Below are 23,401 nucleotides of genomic sequence, written 5' to 3'. Positions count from 1 at the left end.
CCCTCTATTTCTCTTTCTCCTTCAATTTCTCCCTCTTTCTCCTTTCTCCTTTCCTTTCTCCTCCTATTTGTCCTTCTCATTCCTTTTCTTTCTCCTTCCCTCTCTCCTTCTCTTTCTTCTCCTTCTCCTTCTTTTCTTTTATCTTCCCTTCCCTTTCTCCTTCTCCTCCCCTTCCTTTCTCCCTCTTTTTCTACTTTCTCCTTTCCTTTCTCCTTCTATTTCTCTTTCTCTTTCAATTTCTCCCTCTTTCTCCTTTCTCCTTTCCTTTCTCCTCCTATTTGTCCTTCTCATTCCTTTTCTTTCTCCTTCCCTCTCTCCTTCTCTTTCTTCTCCTTCTCCTTCTTTTCTTTTATCTTCCTTTCCCTTTCTCCTTCTCCTCCCTTTCCTTTCTCCCTCTTTCTCCTTTCTGTTTTTCTTCCTCCTCCTATTTCTCCTTCTCATTCCTTTTCTTTCTCCTTCCCTCTCTCCTTCTCTTTCTTCTTCTCTTTTCTTTCCTTTCTCCTTCCCTTTCTCCTGATCTTCCCTTTCTTTTCCCCTTCCCTTTCCTTTTCTCTGCCCATCTGTTGGGGTGGTGCTCCCCAGGAGTCAGTACTGGGGTCCATTCTGTTTAATATCTTTATTGATGATCTGAATGATGGAATTGATTACACCCTCAGTAAGTTTGCAGGCAACACCAAGTTGGTGGGAAAGTGTTGATCCCCTGAGGGTAGGAAGGCCCTTCATAGGGACCTGGACATACTGGATTGATGGGCTGAAGTCAGTGGAATGAAGTTCAACAAGATCAAGTGCTGGGTCCTGTAGTTCGGTTACAATAACCCTTTCTGAGAGTATCTGGTGATTAAAATGTGCGTTTATTGTTTATTACGGGGCTCAGGTTATTTATTTTTCTGTCAGACGAGAAGATCAAACACCCCCCACACAAAATGACGGAACGGTCCCTTTAAGGCCAAATTCCCGCCCTCCTCACCTCCGCCCAATCAACTGCGGGCGAGGGGGCGTGGCTCAGAGAGAAACAAGGCCAAATGAGGGTAGGAGCTTGAGTGACAGCTCTGTGACCTAATCAGACGGCACGCTGTCAGGCGGGAAGGCGGATCTTCCGGTGGGAGCCGCTGCGTCTTCCGGTAGGAACAGCAGCTCGAAGGGAGGAGGGCGAGTCCTGGCGACATGATCAAGAAGTTTGACAAAAAGGACGAGGAGTCCGGTCCGTTGCTGACGGCAGGGAGGGGGGAAGGAGGAGGAGGAGGCGGAGGCAGCGGGATCAGGGTTGGGTGGTGTTTCCCTGAAGGGAGCGAATATTAGGGGGGCAGGGCGTGTGTGGCCTGTAACGGTGATGAGGGGAGCGGGTAACGGCCTCTGAGGGGTTCGGCTTCATCGCTCTTGAGGAGCGGTGTTGGGACACCGGCCTTCTTCAATAGAGACTTTGTGGTTTGGACAGCATTGGGAGCGCCCACGCTGGGTGCACATGTGGTGAATGGGGCTGTAGCCTGAATGTTTTCACTCCATGAAGTCGTCTGGAAATTAAGTTTAGGTTGCACCGAACCCATTCTCTATTGAGGTCTTCTAACCCCTCAGTTCAAGTTGCATGTAGGCACTGTATTGAATCTGTGCACTGTTAAGATCTTGCACTGGAAGCCCAGGAGGCCAAAAGTATCTTGGGCTGTGTCAATGGAGAGGGAGACAGCAGGGCAGGGAGGGGACTGTCCCCCTCTGCTCTGACATCATGAGGTCCCACCTGGAGTACTGTGTCCATGTCTGGGCCTAGGCATAAGAAGGATGTGGACTTTTTAGAATTGGTCCAGTGGATGGCCATGAAGTTGCTCAGAGGGCTGGAGCACCTCTCCTACAGATACAGGCTGAGGCAGCTGGGCTTTTTCACTTAGAGAAGAGAATGCTCTAGGGAAATCTTCTGGCCCTCTGGTGTTTAAAGGGAGTTCGTAGATAGGAGAGAAATCAACTTTTGATATATGTGGATTGTGATAAGACAAACAGTTTTTAAACTTAAAAGGGGAGATTTTATTGCCAGCAGGAACAGGGAAGTGATTGTCCCTCTGTACGCAGCACTGGTGAGGCTGCACCTGCAAGAAAGACATTGAGGCTCTGGAGCGTGTTCAGAGAAGGGCAACAAAGCTGGTGAGAAGTCTGGAGCACAGGTCTTATGAGGAGCAGCTGAACGAGCTGGGATTGTTCAGTCTGGAGAAGAGGAGGCTCAGGGGAGACCTCACTGCTCTCTATAACTACCTGAAGGGAGCTTGTAGTGAGCTGGGGGTCGGCCTCTTCTCTTGTGTAACAGTGATAGGACTGGAGGGAATGGCTTCAGGCTGCGCCAGGGGAGATTCAGGCTGGTGGTTAGGAAATACTACTTTTCTGAAACCATCTGGCACTGGAATGGGCTGCCCGGGGAGGTGGTGGACTCACTGACCCTGGAGGTGTTCAGGGAACATTTAGATTTTGTGTTGAGTTTAGTGAGAGCTATTGGTGATGGGTGGATGGTTGGACTGGGTGATCCTGTGGATCTTTTGCAACCTTGGAGATTCTATTCTATGATTCTATGATTTAGTTTGGATGTCAGGGAAATTTTTTACTGAGAGTGATGAGGTGCTTGTACAGGCTGTCCAGAGAAGCTATGGATGCCCCATCCCTGAAAGGTGTTCAAGGCCAGGTTGGACGTGGGCAACTTGATCTGATGTCTGATTTAGTGGCTGGCAACCCTGCCTGTGGCAGAGGAACTAGATGATCTCTGAGGTCCCTTCCAACCCAAGCCATTCTGATATTCCCAAGATGGGACTGGTTGGATTGAGTTTTCTTTCGTTCTGCTTGCAGTGCAAGAACTGAAGGATGAGTGAACGGAAAATGAAACATTACTGTTGGAGGAAAGAGCTCAGAAGTAGGGTTTGGAAGGATTTATGTGTCCATATCAGTGATTCTGAGAGGTATTTTCACCAGCAATGTGAATTAGGTTTCTCTCTATGCTGCCAGCAGAGAAATGTCATCTCAAAGAAGTTAAATATTCAGCACTCTTCAAAACTTAGAGAAGACAGTATTTTACCTTTCTTATCTTCTCTGAAACCAAAGGCTTCTCTCTGCTTTCTCGAACAGACTCAAACTCTGTTTATTAGATATCTAACATATAGCTTATGTATCTAATATCTAATATATTATATTAGATGTATGGTGATTGATGTAGCTGGTTCCAAAATAGGGCAGAGGAGTTAAAATGTTCCTCTATAACAGGACAAGAGATGGATTAGAGCTCTAGAAAGACCCATGGTAGAAAGAGCCATATGAATCTTCCATCCTCTCTTTCCTCTTTTAAAAAGAAATAAATGTGAGCAAAATTAACGTCGTGTTTCCCCTTCTGAAATGTTTTTGAAGTCGTCTTGCAGATTTTGGTTTGTTTGTTTTTGGTTTTTTTTTTGTATATAAAGGGAGAATTAAGGCAACTTCACCAGTAAATAATTTTCTTCTTGCTCATTTTCCAGCTGTGTTGAGAGATTGTCACCTCTTGTATATACAACTTAAGTGTGTTCACTGTTATTGATGTTTTGATGAATGCATTTTCTTAACCACGAGGTCTCTCTTGTTACTCAGGTAGTGGCTCCAATCCTTTCCAGAATTTGGAGAAGAGTGCTGTGCTTCAGGAGGTATGAATGGTTTTGTTTGGAAAGCATTAGCAGCTTGAGGAAGAGTTACAGTGCAGCTAGCAGGAAATGTGAACAATTAAATGTAGATAGCTAATTTAAAATCACAGTGGGTGGGTTTGAAAGTGCACACAGTGTTACTCAGTGATGGCTTCATGCATGGCAGTTCGATCTTTCTGAAGAACTGACCTGCCTGCTTTCATATCCTCATTCAGCACAGTGTATTAAAAGTCTTCCTGCAGCTTTATGTACCACCAAGTGGTGAGGTGAAAGTGTGGTTAAATAAACAAAGAATTTTGGGGGTGGCAAACAGCTACAAAAAGGAGCCTCAGTTATTCTGTTCTGTGCTGAATCATTGGGCAGCAGATGCTATAAAAGGAGCTGAGTTGAAATATTCTAGATTATACTTTTATTTTAAATTATTTTGCTAGTACCAAACAGTAAACTGAATCACTGTCTCTAGTTCAGGTTGCTGCCTATCCAGTTGAACTGAATGCTCAAGAGTTCATTGGGATGCATTTTAGAATGAAAGAAGTTACAAGCTGCTGAGAACGAACTGCTTTAATTTTTCTGGTGAAGGAGAAATTATTATTGTTGGGTTATGTTGTAATAAGTATTTGTGCTGAGTTTGCAGGCACGTATCTTTAATGAGACTCCTATAAATCCACGAAGATGCCTGCACATACTTACCAAGATCCTTTACTTGCTGAACCAGGTAACTGTAATTGTATCTTATCACCCAGATTGCACGTTCACAAGATGAATTTCTGATTACTTTCATTTTGGAAGAGGTTTTGTACCTCCTCCAGTCAGATTTAGCACAACTACACCAGAAATAGGGAACTTGTGATGTAGCATTATGTTTCCCTTTCTGACTTTCCCACTAAAGTGAGATATGTTTATGTCCCTAAAGCTCTTCAGTCTTTTTCTGAGTGCCAAGTGAGAGCTGTTATTGGCCATGTTCACTGAAGCATCATGTAATTAAGTCATATATATTCACCTGACTGAAGTAGAGGTGAAATAAGAACATAAGACAGAGGGTGAGGGAGTGAAAGGTTTTTTTTGTTTGTGAAGAAATTGGAAGTATGGTAAGGAAGGGAGATTTACTCTAGGTTACTGTGGAGTCAGGATTCCTGCATGCACCTGGGTCAGGCAGTTTCTAACATAGTTACCATCAGCTGGGGTGGCTGTGTGCTGTTCAGATTGGCACAAGTCATCTCTAAGTACATCCTTCTTAACAAAACCAAAGCAATTGTTGACACAGTGATGTCAGAAGAGGGAACAGAGGCTACTTGACAAACTATTCCATCATTGTGGATGGCACTTTGATTGAAACCAAGTGTGCAACTGTGGTGATCTTGGTGTGTATTCCCTGAGAAACACAAGGCAAGGGTAGGACTGTTGTTCACAAGAGGAAAAAGTCTTCGAAGAGAAGATTCTTGCTGTGTGAGTGGATATTCTAAATAGAGGTTTACAAGTGGAGGCTAGTGGATAATTACAGTTCTTTCCTCTCTCATCTTATGTGCTATTTTCAGGGTGAACATTTTGGAACCACTGAAGCTACGGAAGCCTTTTTTGCAATGACCAGATTGTTTCAGTCTAATGATGTAAGTACCCAGTGTTTAATGATTTCTGCCTCCTTGGTTTTGGCTGGATTCACAGTAATTACAAAACAGATCAGTTCCAGTCTTTGGGAAGAGGGTGAGGCAAGCACTTCAGTGAACAAGTTCAGTGAGCAAACCACTTGCTGGAGGCAGTTCACCATTTGGAAACAAATGACTGAATAATAACATAATGTTACTTCTACATGTTGGTTTTGGTGGTTTATTATTTTTTTTTCCAGAGCTGAATTCCTCTTGTAAAAAAATATGAACAATCACTGAATGCTTAGTATACAAATTAGTAGAATTTTATGAATTGTTATTGCACTTGCAAATAATCCACATCTGGATCATTAGTTCTCTGAATAAAATTAAAAACTTGCTTGTGAATCAGATATTTCTATTCATTTGAATGGCTGGCCTGCTCTGTTTGTGAATCAGTTTGCAGTAGAATCATAGAATGGTCTGGATTGGAAGGGACCACAGAGATCATCAGGTTTCAACTCATCTGCCACAAGCAAGGTTGCCAAGTTGTAGATCGAGTGCTAGATCAGTTTGCCCAGGGCCTTCCATCCAACCTTTTCTCAAACACTTCCAGGAACAGAGCACCCACAGCCTCTCTGAGCAGCCTGTTCCAATACCACACCAGCTTCTCAGTGAAAAACTTCCCCCTGATATCTAATCTAAATATTTCCTCCTTCAGTTTAAAACCATTCCCCCTTGTCCTGTTCTACTGTCTAGAAAGTTGCTTTCCTTTCTCCCTTTAAATACTGGAAGGCCGTTATTAGATCTTCCTGCAGCCTTCTCTTCTAGAGACTGAACAAGTCTGGGTGCTTGAGACTGTCTTTATAGGAGAGGTGCTCCAGCCTTCTGATCATCTTCATGGCCCTCCTCTGGAACCTCTCCATAAACTTAACACCTTTCCTGTATTGGAAACCCCAGATGCAGTGCTCCATATGGGGCTCACAGGGGCAAAGTAGAGAGAGATAATCATCTCCCTTGCCCTGCTGGCTACCACTTCTCTGATGTAGTCCAGGATACTGTTGGCTTTATAGGCTATAAACACACACAGCTGGCTCGTGTTCAGTTTACGATCTGTTATCCCGGGTATTTATGCAAACTTGGGGAAGATCTCTTTGAGAGCAGCCCTGTGGAGAACGACTTGGAGGTCTTGGTGGACGAGAAGCTGGACATGAGCCATCAGTGTGTGCTTGCAGCCTGGAAGGCCAACTGTGTTCTGGGCTGCATTAAAAAAGGAGTGACCAGCAGAGAGAGGGAGGTGATTGTCTCCCTCTACTGAGCTCTTGTGAGGTCCCATCTGGAGTACTACATCCAGGCCTGGGGCCCCCAGTACAGGAAGGATGTGGAGCTCTTGGAGTGGGTCCAGAGGAGGGCCACTAAGATGATCAGAGGGCTGGAGCACCTCTCCTATGAGGAAAGGTTGAGGGAACTGGGCTTGTTTAGCTTGGAGAAGAGAAGGCTGTGGGGAGACCTCATTGTGGCCTTCCAGTACTTGAAAAGAGCACATAAACAGGAGGGGGAACAGCTGTTTTTGAGGGTGGATAGTGATAGGACAAGGGGGAATGGTCTTAAACTGAGACAGGGGAGGTTTAGGTTGGATATTAGGAAGAAGTTTTTCACATAGAGGATGGTGATACACTGGAACAGGTTGCCCAAGGAGGTTGTGGATGCCCCATTCCTGGAGGCATTCAAGGCTAGGCTGGATGTGACTCTGGGCTGTCTGGCCTGGTGGTTGGTGACCTTGCACATAACAGGGGGGTTGAAACTGGATGATCATTGTGGTCCTTTTCAACCCAGGCTATTTTATGATTCATTGACATCTCTCTTCTCTCTCGTATTTGTTTCCTGATTTGTCTGAAAGCAAGAAGGCTGCTGTCTGGTTACCAAACATAGTTTTACTTTCATACTTTGTATGGACACAGGGGGAAGAGTTCTGTGTCTTGTTTACTTTTAAAACTTCTAGGAAGTGTTCATTCATTACTGCCTTTGAGTTTAATGGTTTTCTGCAATGTGTTTTCACAGCAAACCCTTAGAAGAATGTGCTACCTTACTATCAAAGAGATGGCCAATATTTCTGAGGATGTCATCATTGTCACAAGCAGGTAGTACAACTTCAGGAAACACAGTAGCAGAGCTCTGAAACAAGTAGCTGCATTGAAACATATTTGGTTTAGCTGCTGGGCTTTTCTTTAATCCTGCTGAGTGAAGGAGCTAAATAAGCCAGGTCCATGGCAAAGCAATTTAATGGACAGTGTGTTTTATAATGTTATGTATTTCTACAGACTCTAATGTTACTGATTTTCAATAAGACATCATTTCAAGCCATTCTGGATCCTTGCAGTTATGTGGTAACTGCTTGAACAATAATTAAATGAGAGGAGCTGAATGTCACAAACAAACTGAGGCACTGAGATGCTCAGGAAGTGTTAACAGGCTCTCTTTGGTTATTTCAGCTTGACCAAAGACATGACAGGGAAGGAAGATTTATATCGAGGCCCAGCCATCAGAGCTCTCTGCAGGATCACTGATGTAAGTGTAAATGACAACACTTTTGTTTCAGAGTGTCAAAATAAGTGTCTGCTCTGTAGCAGGGTGCATTCTTAGAATAGAAGTGGAGCTGCCACTGCTCTAAAGCCATCTACTGGACAAGAGGGAATGGTTTTAAACTGAGATAGGGGAGGTTTAGGTTGGATATTAGGAGGAATTTTTTCACCCAGAGGGTGGTGACACTGGAACAGGTTGCCCAAGGAGGTTGTGGATGCCCCATCCCTGCAGGCATTCAAGGCCAGGCTGGATGTGGCTCTGGGCAGCTTGGTCTCGTGGTTGGCAACCCTGCACATAGCAGGGGGTTTGAATCATAGAGTCGTAGAATCACAAGGTCCAATCATCCTCCCATCACCATTACTATCACAAGCACTAAACCATATCTCATAGCTCCTCACCCAGACACCTCCTGTACACTGCCAGGGACAGTGACTCCACCACCTGCCTGGGCAGGCCATTCCAGTGCCTGACCACTCTCTGAGAGAAAAAGTTTTTCCTCATGTCTAATCTAAACCTCCTCTGGTACAACTTGAGGCCATTTCCTTGGGTCCTGTTTGTTGCCTGCCCTCCTCGTCACAACCTCCCTTCAGTAAGTTGTAGAGTGCAGTGAGGTCTTCCCTGAGCCTTCTCTTCTCCAGACTAAACAATCCCAGCTCCCTCAGCTGCTCCTCATAAGACTTGTGCTCCAGACCCCTCACCAGTTTGGTTGCTCTTCTCTGGACATGTTCCAGGGCTTCAATGTCTTTCTTGTAGTGAGGGCCCCAAAGCTGAACAATACTTGAGGTGCAGCCTCACCAGTGCTGAGTACAGGGGGATGATCACCTCCCTGCTCCTGCTGGCCACGCTATTTCTAATGCAGGCCAGGATGCTGTTGGCCCTCTTGGCCACCTGGGCACACTGTTGGCTCATATTCAGCCAAGCATCAACCACCACCCCCAGGTCCCTTTCCTCTTCACAGTCATCCTGCCACTCATCTCCAAGCCTATAATGCTGCATGGGGTTACTGTGGCCAAAGTGCAGGACCTCATCCCATTCACCTCAGCCCTGTGATCCAGCTTATCTAGATCCCTCTGAAGGGCTTCCCTACCCTCAGGCAGATCGATGCTCCCTCCCAACTTGGTGTCATCTGCAATCTTACTGAGGGTACACTCAGTCCCTTCATAAAAACTCGATGATCATTGTGGTCCTTTTCAACCTGGGCCATTCTTTGATTCTGTGTTACTGATGTGATAATGCAGTGGAGCTATAGCACTAAAACCATGCAATTAAAAGGCAGGAGGTTTTTGCTCTAAGATTACTTTGCTGTGGACTTAGATTATGTCACTGAACCTTCAGGAGTGGGCACTTGCAGAAGTTAGTGTTTTTAGAATCAGATTAAGTGGATAATATCCATTTTTTGGATGTGTTCTGCATGTGTTTTTATCTTAAAACTGCCTTTATGCTCTGCCTCTGGAGTTTGAGTATCAGTACTTTCCTCCCCCTCCTTTTTCACAGGGTACAATGTTACAAGCCATTGAGAGATACATGAAGCAAGCCATTGTGGACAAAGTCCCCAGCGTGTCTAGTTCTGCACTAGTGTCTTCCTTAGTAAGTAGAGCAGCAGATCATTGTAAACTGTGCATTCTAGGAGGAGAATCTATGTTTCTAGGAGGGCTAGTCTGCTGTTTGTGTAGCAGTGGAATTTCCTGGGTCTTAAATAGTCTCTCTTCTCCATCTCCTTTAATATTCTCTCCCTTTTCAAGTACGTTGTTTATAACAACTGAAGTGCAAATTGTTCAGTCATCTTTGCATGTAGTTAGTATGGAACATTAATTAAACGACTGAGGGCTTGTCTTGCTTTTCAAAAGTGAAGTATTCTGATGGCCATGAAAATGCTTAACAGCTTGGTGAGTAAATAAGAACAACCTGTTCTGTGCTGGGAAAGAATGGGCACTGGTGGTTCTTAAAGAGCATTTGAGTTCTGCAACAGAAAGTAAAAGCAGCTTGCTCTGTGCTATGCAAATAAGAAATCAGTGGAATTGCTGCCCTGATAAGACTGCCATACAAGATTATTTTTGTTGGTAGGTAGTAGAAGGGACAGCTGAAGACTTTCACTGTGTATTTTCTCTCTGTTTTTTAAGAGAAAAGGCTGGAAAGTATCTTGTTTGTTTAATATTTATATTAAAGGGGGGAAGTACAAGTGAAAGTCTGAGGCTGAGGTGCAAGGGAAACAGTGGTTTATAGGTGCATTGGGGCTTCACTGGTGGATCAAAGCTGTGCCCATATACTTCACAATGCTTCTGGTATTAGCTTGTTTGCAGTCTCAGTTTGTGGCTTCTTCCAGCATATGATGAAGATCAGTTATGATATAGTCAAACGATGGATCAACGAAGCTCAGGAAGCAGCTTCTAGTGACAACATCATGGTACAGGTATGTTTCAGTGCTATTCTATAAGTTCTTCAAACAATCTTGGGGAAAACATTAATACCAATTACTTTTTATTCTTCTTCTTTTTTTTTTTTTTAAAAAAAAGGTAATTTTGACTTGAAGGAAATGATTCCACAGCTTCAAAAATCACAAGTTTTCCCACAATCCCACTGCATGTTTATTAATTAAGAGATGGTGCTTTATTACAATCCCCTGCCCTTTCCCCACAAGTCTTCTGGTAGCTGGAATGCCACTCTTCATTCCATATGTTCAGTGTTATGAGACAGAATGAGCAACAAATCTACAACCAGCTTTGTTGGTGCTCGATTAGCAGCTTGGTTAAGCTTTGTGTAAATTAGTCCTATGGCAAAAAAAACCTTGGCAAGCAACTGGAAGTGTTCCTTTGTACTTCAGTTTGGACTTTTGTACTTTACAATTTGTACTTTTTATGGTTTGAACTTTCAATGTGTCAAGGATTTTCTAGTCAGCTGTGATTTGAAGTGCTTGGGGATGTCTTGGATATTAAGCAAGCTTTAATGTGCATCACAGTTAAGAAAGCTGAAGAATTCTGACATTTAATGGGGAGAAGAGTGAAGAAAGTAACTGAAGAGTTCTTTTTAGACTTTCTCAATGAGAAGACAGGAAAAAGAAATACTGCGTATCTTTGCTGCTTGTCAGGAAACTCAGATCATTTGAGATTAGAAGGAAGTAATGCTAGGAAACTGCAATTGTAAGACACAGAAGGGGGCTAACGATCTGCCTTTTTCCAACTGCAGTGTGTATTTAATGTTTTCATGTGTTCTTGTGCCTGGCTTTGGTTTCTTAGTACCATGCCTTGGGGCTGCTCTACCACCTTAGAAAAAATGACCGTCTCGCAGTTTCCAAGATGCTGAATAAGTTCACAAAGTCTGGCCTGAAATCCCAGTTTGCATACTGCATGCTGATCCGAATTGCAAGCAAACTCTTGAAGGAATCTGAAGAGGGGTAAGAAAGAAGCAGCATGTGAATTGCAGAATTAATTTTGCTTTGTGGTAAGGAGTAGGTAGAAGTAGGCAGAGCTGATGAGTGTGTAGTGTGGTTTGAGGTTTGTGTGGTGGTTGTGTGATGAGGTTTGTGTTTTTCGGTTTGGGTTTGACACCATACCAACAGAATTCAGTTGGCAGTGGGATTAAAACTGCTGAGCCATCTCAGGAGGGGAGGAGGCTTTTGTGCTTTTCTAGTTAGATGCAGTTCAAACACAATATCTACCTATACTACAGCCATACAAACAGAAGGATCTATCCTAATCTGATCTCATGCTAGCAGAGATCTATCAGAAATTCATCTCCTGATGCAATTCTTTGACTGGTGGATATTTTTATTAATAATGTGTAATACATAATTAACAAAGTATTTCTAGAACACAGGAGTTGTAGAACACAGGCTTGTAGATGAGCTAAAGATGAATGGAATAGTAGGGAATTGGAGTTTTGTTGTTCAAGTATGAGTTGAGCAATGCAACAGTGCAAGAAACAAGAGAACCATGTCCTAACTGTGCTTTCAGTCATGTTCTCAGCAACACCGTGTTGGGATTTGTACTTCAGCATCACAGTGTGAAATTTCTTCTGTTTGTAGGCATGAAAGTCCACTGTTTGACTTCATTGAGAGCTGTCTGCGGAATAAGCATGAAATGGTTATTTATGAAGCTGCTTCTGCAATCATCCATTTGCCAAACTGCACAGCAAGGGAGCTGGCACCTGCTGTTTCAGGTTTGTTCAAGAGTCCTTTTACCATCTTTCTTAGCTGATAGAACGGGTGGAAAAACACATTGGAGAGACAAGTACAGCTTAACTGAAACGCTGGAGTCAAAATGTAAATGCTCTGATTCTCCTCAAGTTCAGGGCCTTTCTGGATGAAAAGTGATTTGATTCCTTCTTCCCCGTTTCATTCAGAGCTGTAGAGAGGGGGCAGCAGAGGTGCTATCTACAGAAAGAGAAGGTGGGAGGGAAAAGGTAGAGGACTTGATAGCACAGTTCTTAGCATAGACACTTACTACTAGACAATCAGCTTGTTATTATTGTAAGGTGTAAAACTGAAGGCCATTTTTAATCTGCTTTTGAAACTAGTGATAGATTACAAATAGAACTGCATAAATGTTCAGCATGCCATCTGCAGTTGGATGGGAATACATGAGACTTCCCTCTCCTATTTTTAGAAAGAGATTATATTTAGTTTTCTGCAGTGGTGACTTCTGACTATATTGTTTGCACCTCTCAATATCAGAGGGGTGATACAAGGCAACTTCCTTTTCCACATCTGTTATGGGCATGAGGGCTCTCATAAGATGCCTAGAGCCAGGTTTTATTTGACATCTCTCCTATGTAGCATTTTGTCATGAGTTACTTCTCTTGATTCTTTATTTTCAGTGCTCCAGCTTTTCTGTAGCTCTCCCAAACCTGTCTTGAGATATGCAGCTGTACGGACCCTTAATAAAGTGAGTGTTTCCAAGATCTTCTAAACAAGCACAAGTTTCTGAGCATCAGAGAAAGCCAGACTTTGGTGCCTGATGGTGTGTTGCCTAAAACAGAGGAACTATTCATGTGATTACGGTATTCAGAAATACTCCTTGTTGGAGGATTGGCTTTTCCATGCCAAATATTCTGGTGTGACAGAAATCTTTTCTGCACTCGAGCTGTGTTTGCTCATTTCTGGACCACAAGGCTACAACAAGCTGTAGTTGGATAACTTGTGAGTTCCTAACTATATAAGATACAGAGCCTTGAATATTTAATTCTGTAAAAGGCATAAATAGAATGTATGGAGGAAATGACATTCTGATTCCAAAGCTACAGCAGTAGTAGAGCAAGACTTGGGTCAAGCCATGTTTTACAGTTAGGGTAGTATGGTTAGGTTGTGGTTGGACTCGATGTTCTTTAAGGTCTTTTTTGCAACCTGAGTGATTCTATGATTCTGTGTGGCTGTAAAACCCATGAGATGTGATGTACAGCTAGAGGAGTTCCTTTCAAAAGGTGAAAAAGCTGAGCTCTGATAACATCTTGCCAGCATTCATATGACGTAGGTTGAATTGCAGTCCTTGTGGAACAGAACAGTGACTGAAGAATTATGAACAGATGTCCAGTGAAGCTTAGAATTGCAGGATTCCAGCACACGCTTATAGCTTTGAAATGGTTTCCTTTGCAGGTGGCCATGAAGCATCCATCTGCAGTCACTGCCTGCAACCTGGACCTGGAAAACCTCATCACTGACTCCAACCGCAGCATCGCTACCCTCGCCATCACCACCCTGCTGAAGACAGGGAGTGAGAGCAGCGTGGACAGACTCATGAAACAGATCTCTTCCTTCGTGTCAGAAATATCAGATGAGTTTAAGGTGTGGCATTGGAGGCCTCTGCTCTTTCCAGCTGCAGGTTTTTCTCCCATTCTTGTTTTTATTAAGCTTTTCCCATTTGTGTTTCCCATCCAGTGATTTATTAATAAGTCTGATAAAGCAAAGGCAGCTTTGTGTTCAGAAGGTGTACTTGTCTGTTTTCCAGCTATCAAAATAGAAGAGAAGGCTGTAGGGAGACCTCATTTGTGGCCTTCCAGTACTTGAAAGGAGCACATGAACAGGAGGGGGAACGGCTGTTTTCAAGAGCAGATAGTGATAGGACAAAGGGGAATGGTCTTGAACTGAGACAGGGGAGGTTTAGGTTGGATATTAGGAAGAAATTTTTCACACAGAGGATGGTGATACACTGGAACATGTTTCCCAAGGAGGTTGTGGATGCCCCATCCCTGGAGGCATTCAAGGCCAGGCTGGATGTGGCTCTGGGCAGCCTGGTCTGGTAGTTGGTGACCCTGCACATAGCAGGGGGTTGAAACTGGATGATCTTTGAGATCCTTTTCAACTCAGGCCATTCCGTGATTCTATGAAATACTCTGTTTCATTTCCTCTCACCACTCCCAAAAAAGGTGAAACATCATTTGGTAGATAACCATCTCCTGTGCAGTTTCCTGTCTGTCTTCTGGTTGCCAATTTGGAGAGGGACTTTAACTGTTCTACTTGAGTCTATATTGCTTCAGTCTGATATGATAAAGTCACTGTAAAATCAGGTAATAACTTGGCTAGGGATTGTTCATCTGTACATTTCCCTCTCATACTGCAGAGCTGCCTTGAGGAATATAACATGACTGTGCACAGCTGATATCAGTGTGTGGAGGTCTTATCTTATCAAAACTTACTTCTTTTGCTTATTAAAAGCAGTGAGTTTGAAACTGCAAAGAGCTCTAGGGACAAAATATGACCTGTCAAGTTAGAATTAGATTAGGGTTATTAGAGGGCAGAGGGAGGAATGGGCCTTTTAATTCATTCCAGAATACAGCCTCCCTAGCAGAGCAATGTCTTGCAGCATGTTGACATGGAATTGTTAATGCATTCCTGCTGAGAGTCCACCACCGGATTTCATCCTTCTTGTACAAGAGTGTCATCTTGACAGATTACAATTTGAGATTATGAGAAACCTGTGCCTTCATAGAAAGATAAATGTGTAACTAACATACGTCTCTGTTGTTTTGCAGGTAGTGGTAGTGCAGGCTATCAGTGCTTTGTGCCAGAAATACCCTCGGAAACACAGCGTCATGATGACCTTCCTCTCCAACATGCTCAGGGATGATGTATGTTTGAAACTTTCTTGGTGTAGTTCTTGGCAGGTAGCTCTGATGGTGGGAAGGGTCTTTTATTTTACATCAATGGGTGCATAGCAATGACATGGCCTGAGTGATCACCAAAACTGTTTATTTTGTGGGTCAAACCTGTCTAAAAGATGCTTATGAATTAGAGCATTAAAAAAAAAAATCTGAGGGAACTCTAAGATGCTGTGCCTACATTGACCCATGGGAGCTGGGAAGACCCTATTAGATTATCCAGCCTGCCTTCTCTCTTCAGTTGGTACAAATGTGTTATTTTTTCTTAATGGTAAGAAGTAATTGAAGCTTGAGGGGAGCTGTGCAGCACTGTGGTCTGAGCTCTGCCTACCTGGTGAGTGTTCTTGTTTTTCTCTTCCCAGGGAGGCTTTGAGTACAAGCGAGCCATTGTGGACTGTATAATTAGCATCATTGAGGAGAATCCTGAGAGTAAGGAATCTGGCTTGGCTCACCTCTGCGAGTTCATTGAAGACTGTGAGCACACTGTCCTTGCCACAAAGATCCTGCACCTGCTGGGAAAAGAGGGGCCCAGGACTCCATCCCCATCCAAGTACATCCGTTTTATATTCAACAGGGTGGTGCTGGAGAATGAGGCTGTGAGGGCTGGTAAGTTCTCCTCAAAAGCTCGATGGATTCATGTCTCAGTTCTGTTTGAAATCTCAGGGCTGAAAAAGGGTGTGGGAGGCAATGGTTATTCGAAAGGTATTAAGAACTAACTTTTATGCATTGCTTGTGAAAATGACTTTATGCTACCTGGAATGAGGTGGAGAATTCTCTTGGAAAAAGGGTTGCAGGGTTGTTAAGATGGCCTTGGTCTGTAATCCCTAACATTTAACTATTTCTTTCTGAAAATATGGGTATAGTTTAGCCTTTACATATTACTAAAGGCTTTGTGGTATGAAAGTGACAACCTTAGTAATTGTAACTGCAGGAGAACACTGCACACAGCTCTGAATCTGGCTGTGAAAACATGTTTGCAGATAGCTTTAGCACCTCTGACACCTCCCTTTTTTCTCTTCTAGCTGCTGTAAGTGCATTAGCAAAGTTTGGTGCCCAGAATGAGAATCTTCTTCCAAGCATCTTGGTGCTTTTGCAGAGGTGAGTGGGTATGACTGCTGTGTATGTGCTGAGAGCTGGTGACACTGAGCAGCCTGTTTCCATGAAGAAGCAAGTTAGACCAAACCAGAACATGTGGAGACTCTGCTGAGCAGAGGGTGTCTCTTTATGTCTGGAAGGAGCACAGAACTGCTGAAGGTGTCACTGCAAGATGTGATTAGTCATCAACTCATCTGACAATCTGATATGAGAATGTTCCTTAGAGGGCAATAAGTCTACAGTGCTTCAGGACTTGCCCTGGACTTGAGCAAGGCCTTTGACATGGTCCCCCACCACATCCTTATCTCCAAACTGGAGGGATGTGGATTTGATGGGTGGACCACTTGATGGATAAGAAACTGGTTGAAAGGCCGCAGACAGAGGGTGGTCATCAATGGCTCTATGTCCAGGTGGAGGCTGGTAACGAGTGGCGTCCCCCAGGGGTCTGTCTTGGGACCAGTCCTCTTTAACATCTTTATCAATGACATCAATGATGGAATTGAGTGCACCCTCAGCAAGTTTGCTGACGACACCAAGCAGAGTGGTGTGGTTGACACGGTGGAAGGACGGGATGCCATTCAGAGGGACCTCGAGAGGCTAGAAAGGTGGGCCCGGGTGAACCTGATGAGGTTCAACACGGCAAAGTGCAGAGTTTTGCACTTGGGCCGGAGGAATCCCAGGCATCCCTACAGACTGGAAGGAGCAGTCCTTGAGAGCAGACCTGTGGAGAAGGACCTGGGGGTCTTGGTAGATGAAAAACTTAATATGAGCCAGCAGTGTGCCCTTGCGGCTCGGAAGGCAAATGGTATCCTGGGCTCCATCAGAAGAGGGGTGGCCAGCAGGGACAGAGAGGTGATTGTTCCCCTCTACTCTGCTCTTGTGAGGCCCCATCTGGAATACTGCGTCCAAGTGTGGAGCCCCCAGTACAAAAAAGACAGGGAGCTTTTGGAGAGGGTCCAGAGGAGGGCCACAAAGATGATCAGGGGATTGGAGCACCTCCCCTTTGAGGACAGGCTGAAGGAGCTGGGTTTGTTCAGCCTGGAGAAAAGAAGGCTGCGGGGTGACCTCATTGCAGCCTTTCAGTACCTAAAGGGAGCCTACAAACAGGAGGGGAATCAACTCTTTGAAAGGGTTGATAACAGCAGGACGAGGGGAAATGGTTTTAAGTTGAGGGAAGGGAGATTTAGGTTGGACATCAGGGGGACATTCTGTACAGAGAGAGTGGTGAGGTACTGAAACAGGCTGCCCAGAGAGGTTGTGGATGCCCCATCCCTGGAGGTGTTGTAGGCCAGATTAGATGGGGCCCTGGGCAGCCTGGTCTAGCATTAGGTGGGAAGGTTGGTGGCCTTGCGTGTGGCAGGGGGGTTGGAGATTCATGATCCTTGAGGTCCCTTCCAACCCTGGCAATTCTGTAATTCTGTAAGCATGCATACTTCTGCATTCATCTGTAATAAGAAAGTAGGTTTCCATGCTGCTTGGAGAGAGTAACTTGTGTGTGGCTGAGTAGTGACCTCAGCTGTTCCAGCTTCACAGATCTGCATCTCTTGCCTTCATGTATGGCCTCTACCTTCCTGAGAGAGCTAACTGCTTTCCTGTTCTCCACAACAGGTGTATGATGGACAGTGATGATGAAGTTCGGGACAGAGCAACGTTCTATTTGAATGTTCTTCAGCAGAGGCAGATAGCCCTGAATGCTGCCTATATTTTTAATGGTGAGTGATAGGAAGGATTCTATGCACCTTTTGAAGTCTGAGCTGTTATTTCACATTACGGATGGGTTTTGTTGCTGTAAGAAGAGGTTGATTATAAAGCATCTTGTGTAACTTGGGTCAGAATAGCCAGAAGGAGCATAACTGTGTGTTTCTTCTGGCACTATCAGTTTGCTGGGCAATATTTATGACAACTGAGAATGGCATATTTAGCATAATATGGGAAAGGCTGTCTAGATAAACAGAGCAGGGTGTTTTCATCATTGCTTCTTCCTCTGCTTGGACCAAGTTTCTTAACCTTTGTTCTGTCTTCTCCATGAAAAAAAATAAATGAGGTTGCGCATCTTGCTGTAACACTTGGTTATAAAAATGTTTTATGGTCCTGTGGCTAAAAGGTCATGCAAACATAGTGTTTAAGATTTAAGACTATTGCAATATGAACTTCTCTTAAGTGATCAAGAGGCAAGTTTCTCTATCATCTTCAGACTAGCTTTTTTATTCTGTATAGGATCTTGATGTACTTCATGTGTGTTCATGTATGCAAGTGTGTGGATTTACTAAGAAATGGAAGTACTTTTACCAGCTGTTTGTTAGCCAAAGTCCAAGTCTATCTAGCTGTGAACTCTAGAGTCCATACAGGAGTTTTTCTCTGCAGTCTGATCCAGTGGACAGGCTACAGAGAAGAACTTTTTTGAATAATTTGACTTGATCTCAAGAAGGATGTGCCTGAAACACTGGTAAGTTTTTTCAGACTCTGATGCCTTGTTGCTTCTAGTGTAGTGGACAATACAAAACTGGCTGTGTTCATTTGCCAACCCTGTATCATAGTGCCTGTAGGTTTTTGACAGTTCCACCTGTCAAATCTTCTGTCTGCTGTTCTGCGTCACAGGGCTGACTGTCTCTGTTCCTGGAATGGAGAAAGCCCTACACCAATATACACTGGAGCCTTCTGACAAACCTTTTGATATGAAAACAGTTCCACTGGCCACTGCACCCATCTTTGAACAGAAAGCAGGTAATGCTCATGCTTTCTATAATCAGGTTATAGGCAAGACTGTAAGCATTCAGGTTGCCATAATGATACTTACAGTCTGTAAACTAGTTGCTGTCCTAGTAGGATGAGGCCAAGACTGTGACTCAGCTGAATGCCTCACACAGTTTGTGCCTAAGCAAGCCTGCCTGGGCTTCACAGATAAAGGAAAACCACCTCTTCTGCCCCACCTCTCTTCACTCCCCCCCAAAAAAGGGTTAGCAAGGTGGTGTTATTAATTCTGCTGATTTTATCAGAGGGAAATTTGTATGTCATCAGAAGTTATCATCTCATAAATGTTTGAAAAAAATCCATTCCAGAAGAATCAAATCACTTCACTGGCTTCCTCTGATGTTGCATCGTGACCTTGCAAAAATGTTGTGGGATTTTTTTTTTTTCCCTTTCTACTTTTCTTATCTTTTAGATACGGGATTTCAAATTCCCTGGGTTGAATGTTCTCACATAAGCAGAGTAAAGAAGTTAATGACTTCTGAGAAATGACAGCTTGTCTTGAGTATTGCTGTAGTCATATATCACAGCTGTTGTTGTGCTGCATACTGAAACTGGAGCAGACATGCAGTCAGTGTAGTGAGCTTTTTGCTGGCTATTCTAGATTACAGTGCACTTTCTTCATCAAATCTTTCCTTTCCATGCAATCCAATATTGCCCAGCAGAGAAGACTTTTAAATGCACGTGTAATGAAGTGGCAGTGATAGCAAGTAGAAGGTGTGAGATGCTACAGGCTAATGAGTTTTTAGCAGAGATACAAAGGCATCTAGAACTACACAGTGGAGCTGACAGCACAATGTCTTTTCTTGTCACAGAGATTTCCCTAGTAACCAGCAAACCTGAAAAAGTTGCTCCTTCACGTCAGGATATATTCCAAGGTATGAGAGAAGATCAATGCTTGAAGTAGTGGGACGATTGCTACAGGTCAGGTGGGAGGGATGAACAAGCCTGTCACTGAGTGTCTGTTTCCTTTTCCTTTCTGTGCAGAGCAACTGGCAGCCATTCCAGAGTTCAAGAGCTTGGGGCCATTATTCAAGTCTTCAGAACCAGTGCAGCTCACAGAGGCAGAAACAGAGTACTTTGTTCGTTGTATCAAACACGTGTTCACAAATCACATTGTTTTCCAGGTAAGGGTACCACATCTGGAGGTTGGTGTCCCTACCTGTGGCGGGGGGAGAGGGGGGTGGAATTTGATGGTTTTTTGGGGTACCTTCCAACCCAAGCCATTCTGTGATTCTAAGAGAAAATAAGCACTGCTGCCAGAGCATTTTTAGCTAATTTGGGGAAAACTGCTGATTAGAAATGCTGGTTCTGCACTTGAGACCTTTTCATTTTATACTTCTGCAGTTTGATTGCACAAACACGTTAAATGATCAGCTGCTAGAAAGAGTCACTGTGCAGATGGAGCCATCGGATGCTTATGATGTGATCTGCTGCATCCCAGCACCCAGCCTGGCTTACAACCAGCCAGGCATGTGTTACACCCTCGTCCTGATGCCCCAGGATGACCCCACTGCAGGTACCAATCAGCTGTTGAAATGTTCAAGCTGTGGGATTGGAGTCCATACTGAGATTCCAGTGCTGCTTTTCTCATTTGCCATACATGCTGGTTTTTACCTATATAGAACCTATGTTTGTGCAAAATAGAACACATGATTTTTTTAACTGATCATTCATATTGGATGATTAAAAATGAGATGGTAATGAGGAACAGAATGCAGATGGTATGGGAAACTGAATTTATTATCTTGAGTAGATGAAAGCATGGGTGCTGGGGTAGTGTTTGGGAATAGAATCAACAAAACAAAAATGCTAATGGAGAAAAGTCAGTGGGTAGATTACACCTTTATTTCTTTTTCCTAATTTGTTCACACTTCAAATAAGCTCAGTTGGATTTGAAGTTGATTTAACATGACTCAGCTTATCAGTGAGCTGGATTTCTTGGTTAGCACTTTAAACCAGAGAAGATCAGAACTAGTCTGAATCCCTAAACTGTGTTTCTTGCATCATAATCCACTTGTCAGGCACCCTTGCAGTGTTTCTCCTGGTGGCTGATGCAGACTGGGCTACAATTCAGCACTGTGCAAGTTGGTGGAGTTGTGCTTGTCACACTGTGGCATGCTCCTCCTCTGAGATCTTCCTTTGGTCTTCATCTTGGAATCTAGGGGAAATTTTTTAAGATGGAAAAGTGTTTTGGCCACTGCCATGTCTGTATCTTTTGGGGAAAAGCAAATGTATTTTCCTCCAAGCTCCTTTTTGGGAAGCGAGGGCTCAAACAGAAGAAACTACACCACTAACCTGTATGGACTTTTCCTTTCCTCCCCAGTTGCTTGTACTTTCAGTTGCACAATGAAGTTCACTGTCCGGGACTGTGACCCAAACACAGGAGTTCCAGATGAAGATGGCTATGATGATGAGTACGTGGTGAGTTCTGGACTGCTTTTGTCTTCTTGCCATTAATTCTGAGTATGTGGCCATTGGACTGATAGTTTTCTTTCAGATCTAAAGCCAGTAGAGGAGAACACAGGGTGTATCTGAAACATTATTTCCAAAATCTCATAGCTCATGACTGCTTAGATCCTTACCCAAAATCATACTTCTGCCAAAAGATAGATTGGCTTTAGTGCCCTATGAAAATAGGATTTGTGGTAGCAGGTGTGAAGGAAGCAACAGCTCTGACTCAAAAAGCAACTGCCCCATTTTCTGCTCTCCTTTGGTGCCACTGTTTCTTTTCTGTATATTCTTCTTCTAAGCTTTACAGATGGCCACCATAAATACTGATTTTTTTTTTTTTCTTCTCTGCTTTTTTTTAGTGTATTATTATGCATTTCTTCTGAAATTGAAGCCAGTCAGGCCAGAGTTGTCTCATCAAAGTACTGCTCTGCCTTTGTTTTTCTTTCTAAGAACTGTATCATTCTTATGAGTGGCAGCTGAAAATCTCCCTTGCTTTTTTTCTGTCAGTTGGAAGATTTGGAGGTGACGGTGTCTGACCATATTCAGAAGGTTTTGAAACCCAACTTTGCAGCTGCATGGGAAGAAGTTGGAGATGACTTTGAGAAGGAAGAAACCTTTGCACTGGGTTCAATTAAAACCCTTGACGGTAAGATGATTTGTCCTCATTTATTACTGACCCATGTACTAATCCTGGTAAATCTTCCACTCTAAGAAGGTAGTTAGTGTGGGAGGAGGAGGATTTGGTGCCTTCTAATGACATATCATGTCCCAGCAACAAAGCTTTGTGTTGCAGTGTTGGGACTGTCATGATTGGAAGCTTGACAGTTCTCAGGTTGAGGCTGGTTGAAGGGAAGGCTGCCTTTCTAGGCTGTTAAGACAGCAGAAAGGACATCACAAGTTAGTTCACAGAAAGCTTGGCACTGAGCTGGAGATAACTTTTTTTTTCAATTTCTGAATGCAGAAGCTGTCAACAACATCATCAAGTTCTTGGGCATGCAGCCCTGTGAGCGATCAGATAAAGTGCCAGAGAACAAAAATTCTCACACGCTCTACTTAGCTGGTACGTATTCACACTGTTTGTATCCACGTTTCTCACACAGATTTTTTACTAAGTGATGGGAAGTAGGCTAGGAGATTCTGCTTTCATCGTTTCCTCTCTGTGGAGAGCTGAGTTGCATGCAGCTGGTGCTCATTTTGCAGCCTGCCACTGTGGGTGTGCTCAAGCTAGGCCTTGTGTCTCAGCATGAAGGTATTTTGTATGTGGGAACAGCAGTGAATCCTTTGAATGAGAACTTCCAAAAACACTTAACTAAATTCCTTGCCAAACGTAGATTTCTAGGACTATTTTGTTTTCAAATTTCTGCCTCTAAAGCCTCATCCTAAAATGGCCTGTTGTGTCACGTTTATTTGGTGACTGTGGTTCAGGCTTATGCTTCTGGGCAGCCCCTGGAAGTTGAGCCAGTGGACTGTGCCTTCATGACAGAATTGCAGTGTATTGCCTTTGCAAACTGGAAGTGAGCTTTAGCTATTCCCTTTCTGGTTTCTGTCCATTTAAATCTGCCTGGCCCCCCAGCAACTCATGCTGACTCTGGATGTCTGTTATTATCTTGGCCTCAAGAGCTGAAGGAATTTAAAGTTTCTGTTTTAATAGCCACAAGCTCAATCTGTCTTCTTGTTGTTTTTGGTCTTCAGGTGTATACAGAGGTGGTTGTGATGTGCTGGTAAGGTCCAGGCTTGCACTGGGAGATGGCGTGACCATGCAGGTGACAGTCAGAAGCAAGGAAGAAATGCCTGTAGATGTCATCCTGGCTTCTGTAGGCTGAGTGTCACAGTGCTTCAGCTGTGGTGGAAACTTTGCAAACACCAGCTGGGTGTATAACAGATCAAGCTGTCTGTCTGTCCTTCTGCATGTTGTTTTTACTCCTCAATTTGGTAAATATTTTGTATGATGTTACAGTAGTGGCTGGCTGGTACTGAGCCTTTCCCTTGTCCTTTCCCTCACCATCACTCGCTCATTCCTCTCTAACTTATTGTCTCTGGCCACTGGCAGTAGAGCAGGGAAAATAAAAGATGTAGGTGGTAAGAAAAATGGAACTGGAATTTTGTCAAAACTGATTTTTATTAACAGAAAATAAACACTGGTCCAAGTGGTAGAATTCCTATGAATGACTGTCAATAAAATAGAAAATTCTTCTTCTAATTCTGTTTCCA

The 23,401-nt window shown here is 43.7% G+C and overlaps 1 protein-coding gene across 1 annotated transcript; it reads left to right on the top strand.

The window, feature by feature from the left end:
* The first annotated feature begins 1,070 nt into the window (after positions 1-1,070).
* Positions 1,071-23,390, top strand: COPG2 (coat protein complex I subunit gamma 2). The gene is made up of 24 exons (XM_031605093.2): positions 1,071-1,201; positions 3,589-3,641; positions 4,273-4,353; positions 5,174-5,245; positions 7,283-7,362; positions 7,714-7,789; positions 9,299-9,391; positions 10,128-10,214; positions 11,038-11,195; positions 11,826-11,959; positions 12,617-12,684; positions 13,392-13,580; positions 14,768-14,863; positions 15,256-15,499; positions 15,916-15,991; positions 17,597-17,700; positions 18,587-18,712; positions 19,552-19,614; positions 19,724-19,863; positions 20,084-20,255; positions 21,063-21,160; positions 21,698-21,836; positions 22,152-22,250; positions 22,883-23,390. The coding sequence occupies exons 1-24, from the start codon at positions 1,165-1,167 to the stop codon at positions 23,011-23,013; spliced, it is 2,616 nt and encodes an 871-aa protein (XP_031460953.2). The 5' UTR covers positions 1,071-1,164; the 3' UTR covers positions 23,014-23,390.
* The last annotated feature ends 11 nt before the right edge of the window (positions 23,391-23,401 follow it).

The sequence above is a fragment of the Phasianus colchicus genome, chromosome 1 (assembly GCF_987193195.1).
Source record: "Phasianus colchicus chromosome 1, bPhaCol1.hap1.1, whole genome shotgun sequence".
NCBI lineage: Eukaryota > Metazoa > Chordata > Aves > Galliformes > Phasianidae > Phasianus > Phasianus colchicus.
This window is presented reverse-complemented; position numbering and strand designations above follow the sequence as displayed.

Excerpts from the sequence above, each read along its gene's own strand:
- COPG2 (XM_031605093.2), top strand. The coding sequence starts at position 1,165 with ATGATCAAGAAGTTTGACAAAAAGGACGAGGAGTCCG. Across the intron at positions 7,790-9,298 it reads CTCTCTGCAGGATCACTGAT|GGTACAATGTTACAAGCCAT; the intron begins GTAAGTGTAAAT and ends CCTTTTTCACAG. Across the intron at positions 13,581-14,767 it reads AAATATCAGATGAGTTTAAG|GTAGTGGTAGTGCAGGCTAT; the intron begins GTGTGGCATTGG and ends GTTGTTTTGCAG.